The sequence below is a fragment of the Simochromis diagramma genome, unplaced genomic scaffold, assembly GCF_900408965.1.
Source record: "Simochromis diagramma unplaced genomic scaffold, fSimDia1.1 OVJJ01000802.1, whole genome shotgun sequence".
Taxonomy (NCBI): domain Eukaryota; kingdom Metazoa; phylum Chordata; class Actinopteri; order Cichliformes; family Cichlidae; genus Simochromis; species Simochromis diagramma.
The window spans coordinates 12586763-12597639 of NW_024387492.1; the positions used below are offsets into that span (position 1 = coordinate 12586763).

The 10877-nt window shown below is 42.6% G+C and overlaps 1 protein-coding gene across 3 annotated transcripts; it reads right to left on the reverse strand.

Annotated features, from left to right (window-relative positions):
• Positions 1–1005: 1005 nt before the first annotated feature.
• Positions 1006–9812, reverse strand: prdm1c (PR domain containing 1c, with ZNF domain). Of its 3 annotated transcripts, none has more exons than XM_040017955.1 (8): positions 9336–9805; positions 7481–7732; positions 6052–6171; positions 4808–5060; positions 3294–3392; positions 2377–2819; positions 2088–2216; positions 1006–1900 (listed from the first exon to the last, which is right to left on the reverse strand). In XM_040017955.1, the coding sequence occupies exons 1-8, from the start codon at positions 9360–9362 to the stop codon at positions 1343–1345; spliced, it is 1881 nt and encodes a 626-aa protein (XP_039873889.1). In that variant the 5' UTR covers positions 9363–9805; the 3' UTR covers positions 1006–1342. The 3 variants fall into 3 exon arrangements, with proteins under 3 accessions (XP_039873889.1, XP_039873887.1, XP_039873888.1); XM_040017954.1 differs by having other exon boundaries at positions 1475–1700; positions 1840–1900; positions 2377–3392; positions 9336–9812; XM_040017953.1 differs by having other exon boundaries at positions 2377–3392; positions 9336–9810.
• Between the last annotated feature and the right edge of the window lie 1065 nt (positions 9813–10877).

A 10877-nucleotide genomic window follows, 5' to 3' on the forward strand; every position in this document is an offset into this window, starting at 1 on the left:
AAAAAAAACCCCAACAGGTTTTAATCTAATGGGGCTTTCTGGTAAAATCAAGTTTTAAATAATAAACACTGAATAAAAAGGAAGATTTAATTTCAATTAATTGAAGGTCATGACAACAGCTGGAGTCTTTCTTTAATAGTTCATGCACCACTTACAGTAGTTCTACGCCCCATATTTCGAGGACTGTGTCACGATTGTGTCATTTTGAAAGCCATTAATGACACCTACTTGACCCACCACTTCTTTAATTTACTTTCTTAAATGGAGAAAAAGCTCCAGAGCAGTTTACAAGAGCCCCATTACCTCATCATCACTCGCATAAATTGGCACTTTTTTTTAACCTTTTCCACAACTACACTATTTTAGGTTGTAGTAAAAGAACCACAGAAGGATACTGGATAGAAAATCCTATAATAATTCTTGAGTATAGCAAGTATAGCTCTGTTAATATAGAGATATGGTTGCAGTTTTATTCACAAGCCTGCGCTGTACGAATCAGCGTTCATTGTGAATAAAAGTAGTCATCTTAAGTCTGTTTTGTTCTCTTTGTTTGAGTTTTAATTTATTTATATGTCTTACTAAAACTGTGGAGTCACACAGTGTGGGTGAAATGTCTGACAACTGCCTAATACCAAAACTCAAATATAGATATACGTGTATAAAATTATTCACAGGATATTGATCATGAAGATAATCTTGTTCAATTTTGTGTGTGTGTGTGTTTTTTGTTTTTTTTTCCTTCCATGATGACGGGTTGGTATTTACTGGTTGTGAGTATCCCAAGACTCATAACAGGATGTTTATCTGCAACTCCGATTCAGAACTGTATACTCACCCAGAAGGCAAGTTGAGGTTTCTTTTTGCTGTCATTTCAGTGCTTAACCCACTTACATTATGAAGTCATGCTTGTACAGTAATAGTTACGTGAATCACGGGACACAATTACGCATACATACACAAACAGAAACATTCAGTCTCATGCTAAAAAACACATTTTAAAGCAAACATCTTTGTTATTTTTAATGCATAATCACATGTGTAGTTGTTCCATCAAGACATTCCAGAGATATAAAAATCAAAATTTCAAAAAATGTGTTGTTTTTTTGTACATTTTAGATTAAAAGTAATTGAATAAATTAACAAAGATCTATACATTTAATAAAAAAAAGTCACTTTTTCCAGGCCAGGCTGGTTAAGTCTAGATTTTTCACATGCTGCGGTCTACGTAGAGTATAGGCTAGGAAATCCATGATTGAGATAAGGCTTTACTTCAAATAGGGCAGTAACAGACAGCTGCTGAGTTGACCTGTAAGGATTATATGGATGGATTAGCAGGGCTGTCTTAGGGCTCTGATATGCAGCTTGACTCCAGCTTGATGCTGGCTGGATGAAGAGGTACAGGACTGCTGTGATGCAGCTGAACACCCGAGCGCTCTTTTGCTGATTTGTAGTTGGTTCTCTCAGCCTCCCCTCTGTCAGCATCCCGGTGGCCCGAGACACGGGTCTCTATCTTCTGTATTAGGTCGGTAACATTCCCCTTGTCCATATCAACCTCTGCAGCCATGGCTTCAAGCTCCTCTGCCGCCTCACTCATGTCAAACCTCTCAATCTCAGAGTTAACTCGACATAGCTCCTCTGACGAGTATCTGTGTGAGGCCAGGGGCAAGAGTGGGCAGAAGCCTTGGAGGTGCACTTGGAGGCTGCAGTAATGGAGATAGGAACAGGGGCAGTGAGGACAGCGGTGTGGTCGCTCGCCAGTGTGGAGGCGCTTGTGGAGTTTGAGGTGGATGAATTGAGTAAAGCGAGCAGGGCAGAGCTTGCAATGGTAAGGCTTCTCACCTGAGTGTAGCCGCTGGTGGGTCTTCAAGTTACTAGTGCTGCTGAATCGCTTGTGGCACACCTATGTAAAAACACAGCAGAAGGGAATCTCTGTATGAGTCTTTATTTTGTTCTTAGTCACATAACCTCTGCGATGTTTCGATGTTTTGTTTCTGACGTACAAACCTTTAGTCCACCTACGTATTTATTACGAGAGTGATATAAGGCGTCTAATGCTTTCCAGCAATTTCCGACAGCTGCAGCCTTACCTTGCATTCATGGGGCTTTTCTCCTGTGTGAACCAGGTAGTGTTTCTGCAAGTGTGCTAGCTGCGTGAAGTTCTTATTGCAGGTCTGACACCTGAAGGGACGCTCCCCGCTGTGTACTCGCAGATGAACCTGAGAAGATGTCGGAGATATGATAATTTATTTGTTATCGATCAAACTCAGGAAATCAGAGGAACTGGTTAATTCAATTATACTATACTCCAGTCACTGTATTCAACTGATGGTTGTCATTTTCTTTCGCACTGCTTTAATGTGTTGAAGAGCAACTAACCTTAAGGTTAGACAGCTGCCCAAAGACCTTTCCACAGATGTTGCATTCATATCGGATCTTTCCATTCTGCCTCATCAGAGGGTAAGACAGGGTCTTGTAGCCAATTGTCTGCCCACTTTGCTTTGTCTTGCTTAGGTCCATTGTATCCTCAGCTTCACTTTGAGTGGCAGAGGTAAAATTGGAAGGGAGGCAGTTTGAGGAGGCTGCCATTCCCTCTTGCGGCGAGCATCCTCCAGGTGTGAGAGACGGCTGTGCTTCACGGATTTTAGTGACCATAGATGAGGCGGTGGATGTGGCAGGCACAGCGAGGTCTGTGTGAACGTTGGTGGGAGGGGAGTGTTTGAAATCTCTGAGGTCGTGTGAGGGTATGCTGAGGTAGGCTCTTCTTTTGGATATGAGGTCCTTGTTGTCTCTGTGCTCACGGATTGGTGAAAGAAAGAGGTCTGGTTTGGAATCAGAAAGTGCACGTGTCAAGTCTTTGCAACCACTGGTTAAAGGCGATTGAAAATGTGCATAGTTGTGAAAGGGCGATACATGGGGTGAGACTGCCAAGTGAGGTTTCAGTCGTTCACGATAGAATGGATATGAATGAGGTAGAAGGCCAAGTGAGTAGTGGGGCAGTAGATAGGGGCCGTGCATTAGAGTAGAATTAGCAATATCGGGCATACAGGGATCTTGGTAAGGCTTTGCTACGGGAGGGCCTTGACTGTGCTGAAAGGCAAAGTGGACATTAGCAGGGACAGGAATGCTTAGTGCTGGCCTTTTGGTAGCTGGAGGGCTACAGGATGGCAGAGGTGGTAGAAATGCATATCTATTAGCATGCATAGATTTGGAGATAGGCTGAGGTGGGTAGACAACACTGGGACATAAAGGAAAATCTGCTGAGACATTTGTCTGAGGCAAAAAACTGTCCACACGTCTGATGCAGGTAGAAGGGGATTTGGAGAGGTCGTCTTGTAGGATTTCAGAGACCGTATGACCTCGTTTCCTTGTTGTCTTCTTCGCTGGACTCTGTTCTGTTAGACAGATAAGCAATAGAGAAAGATCATCAGAGACAGGAAACTCATTTCTTAACATAGACTAGATGTAACATTATCATCGTTCAACGAACTGACACATGCAGCCATACAAGCACATATTCGTCTTATCAAGCACACGTGTTGTATGTTTTCTTTCTTAATCACTATGCACGTTTGCTTTCAAAAGTACCTACGCTAGCCAAACAATTTACTTTAAACTTCAGGAGATGCACTTTTTTTTTATCAGATGCGACTGTTTGAATGTCCCTGACCTTTGCACTCTGTTAAAGTGGACACCAGAAATGAAACAATGGGGATCTGATCATGATACAGATAGCACAGAGAGCAAGAGTCAGTGGATACAGTGTGCTATTTGCATTAGAGGGCTGGGCAGTTGAAGGTGTATTTTCTGTCACAAGACAGACAGGATACACAGTGTACAGGAGACAAAAATCAACTTGTCATTTGGAAGTGACAAATAAACTACAGCTCCCAAACAGATAGAAACGATTTTATAAATTGGATTGAAAATCTGGATTGAAATTTGCATTTCATCTAGGTAAAAAGGCACTGCTTCACTGACTTTACCACAGAATAAGCAAGGGACTCAAACCGACGACAGAGAGGAAGACCAAATACAGTGGTTTGCATGTACATTTCACCTACTTTTAGACACAATTAACCCACAACCCACACAAACAGCACATCTCTTATATTTTGTTCACTCCCAGGTTACCCTGCCCCCACTCCAGGGAGGCCAGCTCTCAGCAAACAAACAGCCAACACTGAGTGAGATATCAATCTGTCAGCAGGTCACCTTGTCAGGAAGTTCAAGTAGTCAGTAGAGAAATTCCTACCTCGCTTCCTACTTAAGAACCAAATAAATAAAGGGTGTCGTGCCAGAGTGCCATCAGCACCTCTAGCGGCCTCTTTTTGTGACTGTGTTTGAATTAGTATTTTTCTGCGTGGTCTTTCTGCTAGCATGCACATTCCTACTGTTTGTGAATGAATGCCAAATGCTGTCTGGCTGAATGAGCTGCCGGCAGCCTTCTATGTGGGAGTTTAAAAGGGAAACTGAAACATTGCTTAAAATCCTGAAATTGGTCTCATCTTACGCCAGTACTGCTGCTGCACCTGGAGACAGCTCTTCTCTGCTTTCAAGTCTCCACTATCCTCCTTTGTCTTCTGCGTCAACAAAGGAGCTATGGGTGTGACGGAGTAAGTTCTTAAACACCTACACAAAGAGTGTGTCAGTCGGCTGGTGTTTTGACTGGGGGCCTTACTTCACAATGACAGAACAAACCAGATACGTCTCGATGCGTGGGCACCGTGTTAGTTTCTGTTGACTTCAGCAGCACTCGGTCCTTGCGCATTCCTAAATTGACAACACACACAAAAACACACGCACTCACCGTTTTTGTCAATAGCCAGCTGTCCCAGTGGAGGGTAGTTACAACGCTGGGCAAACTCAGAGCAGTACCACACCAGAAGCTCCTGGCCTGGCTGAAGTCGTTTGGTGGTGTAGAAAAAGATGTCCAAGCCACTCTGGCATGCAACCAGGTTCTGCTCTTCCACAGAGCATGCTGGATTGACGTAACGCATCCAGTTGCTCCGCTCTTCATTCAGCCCATCCAGAATGTGGTGTAAGCGCCCCTCTGAGAAGACCTATAGCGTGAGCAGAACAAGAGATCAGAAATAATTCACTTGATTATTAGAAGTGAACCTGAAACCATGAAGTCACAGTTTCCTCGCGCCTTTATGGTAAATGCTGTAATTTCTTTCATGTTGGATAGGCGCAAGTCTTTGCAGCACACAATATGAGTTACAAAGGGAACACTCAAAAAGAATTTCTCTGTATGACTGGATTGTAGTATTGGGTATACTGTTTCACCCACTCCTTACTCTCACCTGTTACATTCACGGTGAAGTTATTCACCTCCTCCCTTCCTCTGCGATTGTACAAAAGTGTTCTTTCTGTGCTGTTGCTTGAGTCATGGCTGTATTATTAACAAATTGTCAGACTGTTGCAAAATTTTGGTTGGAGTTGCATGATGTCAAGGTTGCTGAGTGTATGCTATAGAATTACTCAGGAGCATGTGTGCAATGGAAGATGCCCTGATGCTGCTGAATGTGTAACATAAACAGTTCTCAGGCTTGAAGCCACTTCCTTGCTTAGTCAGTGTGAGAGTTTGTTAGTTTGGAGAAGTGCGGACATGTGTATGGTGTATTTACTGGCAGTGATACCACTACTGTGAGAAGCGAAGACACAGGAGAACCGCTGCGTCACTGAAACCAAACAGCTGTGTGTGCTTGTGCGTGTGTGTGTGTGTGTGTGTGTGAGAGAGAGAGAGACAGAGAGAGAGAGAGAAAGACCTCAGACAGAAGCGCACAGAACGGGCAAACACACTGACATATATGGTGCATGCACTTTTGAAAGCTATCAAGGCAAATGGCATTTAAAAACACCAGACCATTGACAAATTTGACTCATACATTGACAGGATGTCAGACGTTGACCACATTTGCTAACTCGTGCCACGACATAGCCAAAGCAGCATCTCCAGTCAGTCAGAGATACAGGATGTGAACAGTTCTGAAAGGCACATCGTTGAATTTAACATTTAAGTTTGCAGAGTCTCATATGAGGCTTGCTTACCCTCCAAAAGTACTTCCTGTCGGCGTCTTTCGGCAGAGTTTCGTTGGTGTAGCTCTCCCCCACCAAAGGGCCAAAACGTGTTCCCTTCGGAATGATCTCCTTAGTCATCACCCCAAGCACCTGTTAAACAAAGAGAGCACATAATCGTCAAACAGCAGGTCAGTTAATAAAACAGAAGATCTGAGCGAGCAGTTAAAGGCACGTTTAGTTGTTAAAACATCCTAAGATAGATGAGATTCTTTGGAATACAGCCTCCAAAGAATCTGGTCAATTCACTGAATATTTTTGTCCCCTGGAGACACTTATGTGGAAAAAAGGAAAAAGGCAATTAAGCAGGTTGTCCTTATTTTATAATATACAGGCTGAGAGGATTTTCAGAGGCTGTGACTGAATGTTTTCTCTCCTTCACATGTTAAATATTTAATAAGCCAATCGACCAAGTTATCTTTAGTTTCTCTCCCATATTAAAATTTCACTACTAGTCTTGTTCTGCTACTACCAGGTGTGAAACTCAGTCCTCTGTCTCAGTCCTCCAGGGTGGGGGAGAGTGGATAAGGTGTCATGGTCACACCCCAACTAGCACCTTGAGCTCCATGTTCAAAAAGCAAAAGCCCTAAAGCGATGGTAGTGTATTTCTCTTTCATCTTTACACTGTAGACTCAGGCCTACAGTTTTGTCTTTAGTTTATCCAGATATTTTTGTCCTTGCATTCAATGACTTTGTCTAAAGGCATCATTTGACTTGCCCTTGTGTCACAGATTACTGTCATGTATCCTGTTCTTTAGCGTCAACCAGACATTTCTTATAAGAAGGTCAAAGTGGTAAATGCAGGTATTTTACTGCAGATGTCAGGGATACTTCCTCTGATCTCCCTTCCCTACACTTTTTGTAGAGGAAATTTAGTGTTTCCTTTTCATGACTAGTTCTTTGCGGTTAACCTTTTATCATGCATTTACCACACTATATGATTGTCAGTTCCTTATCCACTCACTTATTTATAGATGAGAGGATGGAAATAATTCTCCATGCTAGATGACACATATTTTACCTGGAAGAACATTTAGGGTATTATGTATATTATGGGCTTTTGCCTAATGGTGTAATTTTCTGCTGGAACAAAGGGATGGGAATCTAAGATAACTACTAATCATAGAGCCCTCAGGCTGAGTGCCCAGAGGCTTGGCTATTGTGTCTGTGTTTGCTTCAACATACACATAGCAGAGAGGAAAAGCTCAAATTAGACAACAATATGTCAAGTACTTCCTACCGGAGGATAGATGAGAGGATGGAAGGATGTTGGAGTGACGCAAAGAATTGTCATTTACTAAAAACATCACATAGCTGCTTTGATATATTTGGACTGGGACTATTTGTCTTCATTAATGTCTTGCCTGTTTGTAAAAGAACAAACACGGAAGGCCTTGGTTACCTCTGCTGAGTCGTGGCAGCGTTTCAGGGCCAGGTTCCTGGGCAACGATCTCTCAGCTTGTGTCTTGCAATTGTTTTCGGACTCGCCTTCCAGAGGTTGGTCCTTCACGATGTAAGTGCAGTTCTCCTCAAAGTCTGCCTCGCTCCATGATGTCATATCAACATCGTGTTTTCCTGGCATCGCTGCAGTGGCACCCACAGTTTGAGCTGACTTCTCTGAGGTTAACATGATTGAGGTACATGAAGAGGCGGCCTATGGAAAATAAAGAAAAATGCTCTTAAATCCCTATGATTCTATATCTGATTTTATTATTAAACGCTATTTTGGTTATACAGGGTGGAAGGCAAACCTTTCTTTCATAAAACAGCAGATGCAGAATCGAGTTGAGTTTTGAATGAATCTAAAAGTAGGTCCCAGATTGTGAAGTGTGATATAGAGAAGGAGGCAGTTGTGATGCTGTAGAGAAACTAACCTTCCCGTCTACTGCCAACACCGGACAAACAAACTTCAAAGTGGAACCTTCAAGTTTGCCTCCCTCTGTCCTTTACATCCTGTGACTCAGAATACAACCCCGGGGCTATAACAGAGGTTCCTGTGCACGTCAGCCCCGAAGCAGGACCACTTTCACAAGGAAACCCGCACTACCAGGGAATCAACCAGACTTCCTCCGAACTGACTGAGACTTGGCTGTCGGCCAGGTCTTAACACTCTATACTGACTATTTACCGTATTAAAAAGCCACAGAAGGGCTGCTAGAGTGAGATCTGCCTGATTTCAGTCCACAAAAACCCCATAATATGAAGACACATGTAAAGAAAGAAAAACAAAAAAATCACCAATTGATCAAAAGCACAAAAGCAGTACGTCTGCTCATTGATTGCCAGCCCCGAAGTGGCTCCCTTTCCTAAACAACTGCTCTTACTTGTCGAAACAAAGAAAAGAAGTGCCACTCTACTCTCTGTTTCCTTTTCTTTCTGTCCCTTATTTTCACTCTTTCCCTTCTCACGACATTGCGATTGTCAGGCAACTCAGCCGCGACAAAAGATACGGCTCCCAGACTGAAATAAAGAAGAGTGAAAAAGCGGATGGCAGGCTCGTGATTAAAAGGCAACGTTCAGATGTGTTGTCTGAGAACTTCTTCCTTTGTAGACTCATCAGTTTGCCTCTGAGATAGTGGTAGATAAGCCTGGTTCTTGCTAATATATGGTAAACACTCATGTGACTTACGTTCCTTACTGATGAGAGATAAAAAGTCAAGTCAAAACTTCACTCCTGAGGGAATGACTGCAAGGAATAGAAATTCTAAATTCTCCCCATTTATGTATAAATAAATCTACAGTCAGTAAGCTGCGATAAAAAAGCCCACCGCTCATCTTTTTGTTGTTTTCAGCACTAGTGGTAGAAACTGTACTCAGTGGCATATATGCAGCAATAACAAAAGAATGTCAACGTATTCTCAAATGCAAATAAAAGTTCAAAGAGACGAGATTTATATATGATGTTACACCTTATTTTTTTTTCTCTGAAGTGTCACCACAGCTGACTCGGAATGACTGTCACAAGTGTGACAGCTCACTCCGAAACCATTGAACCAAGTGACACAGCAGAAAATATATTTTGAAAAATCAAGACATGAGTCAAGAGCACACAGCTGTGGCTCGGGGGCGACATGTAACGGGCTGTCTCTAGAAAGCACACTTTGAGATTGCACTTCGTGGGAGAGTGTCGTAATGCAGAAAAGAAAAGTCGAGCCAAAAACGTCTAACTCTTCTTAAACATGCTGAAAATATAGAACAATCGATATTATTCCTGTAAAAATTAAGAAGATGATCTGAGACAGATGTTGCAGACTTACTGTAAAGCCTTGTGAGGAGCCACACATAGGTCAGGCTGTCTGTGCCCTTCTTGAGCTTGAGTGTCTAGAAGCAACCAGTGGCTGTTCTCTGCCTCTTGTCTTCTCTTCCTCTCTCTCTCTCTCTCTCTGAGCAGACCTCAGTATACTGACTGCGCAACCGAGCAGTCAGTGTATGTGAGTCTTGCTCACATACACCGTGTGTGTGTGTGTTTGACAGTGTAAGAGAGAGAGAGAGATACACTCCCTTTCCTCTCATGCTCCCTCCCCCTCTCTCCCCTTTGCCCCATGACTCCTCCTTGGAGCGTGTTTGTGTGTGTGTGCATGTGCATGTGTGTGTGTCACACTCTTGCCCCGAGGCAAGAGGCTTTCTCCAGGGAGGCTGTCACACAGCTATGTCCGGATCAAACAAATGCATCTTCATTTTCGGTCTGTTGTGGATTGGAAGAGGGCATACCTGTGTTATGTTAGCGAGTCAAGGACGCGCAGAGGAAATTAGATCATTTATTTGTAAATTGTAGGTTTAAAGTTAGTCAGATTAGTCGTAATTCATGTAATCGTGTAATAAGGATATCTTACATGAAGAATGTTACAGCAACATAGAGATTTAACAACCTGTAAAACTTCATCGTCTGTAATAGTCTTTTAAACGAAGCAATTGTTCTCTAGGTTCTGTAGCTAAATAAGATCATCAGTTAAAAAAACATACACAATAAATGCACCAAGATGATTTTTATTACATACCAAGAAATTAAAAATCACCAAATAAACAGCTGTAAGTAGAAATATGTCTGCTTTGTTTGGTTGACTCATTCATATTGATACTTGATGCGTCAGAGCTTTAGATACACAAACCCATGAGATTAATCACAATTCTTGTTATGGTATTATGTCACTGTACTACTAAGAATGATGAAATAGGTACTTCTAATGAGAATCCTGAAAACAAATACACAACGACAGTTTCTGGGTTATATTGTGCATGCACACCTTATTTGAAATTAAAATGCAAGCTGGTGCAACAAGAAGCAGTGTCACACCTTAGAAATCTTTATAAGCTGCGATAAAGACAAATAAATGGAAAACTCTTGAGGGTGTGTTCTGGTGCATGTACATTTGTAATCAGCCACTACACACTACTTCACTGGGGGGGAGGTCCAGAATTTGTTAATGCCCAGGTAAGATTGAGATCTACAGCCCTGTTTTCACCTCCACCTCCGCTCCCTCCTCTTCTTGACTTCTCTCCAAACACAACATTTGATTTGGCCGGCTTCCAGCCAGCTCAGGAACTGTCAGAATTTTCTTTCTCGTCACCCACGCGCTAGACACGCGCCACGCTCTGAACCGTCACGCCGTACACCTATCTGTAAACCTAATTCCACACGGCACATTAAACATCTACACTGATCACATTCACTTTCAATTTGGGGAGGTTCATAATGCACTGGCATATGTCAAGTGGATTCTGGCGCTTGTAGACTCTTCTTTGTTTTTGTGGTGTTTTGTCCTTTTCATGCTTCCTGCCCACTCACCACACCTGACCAA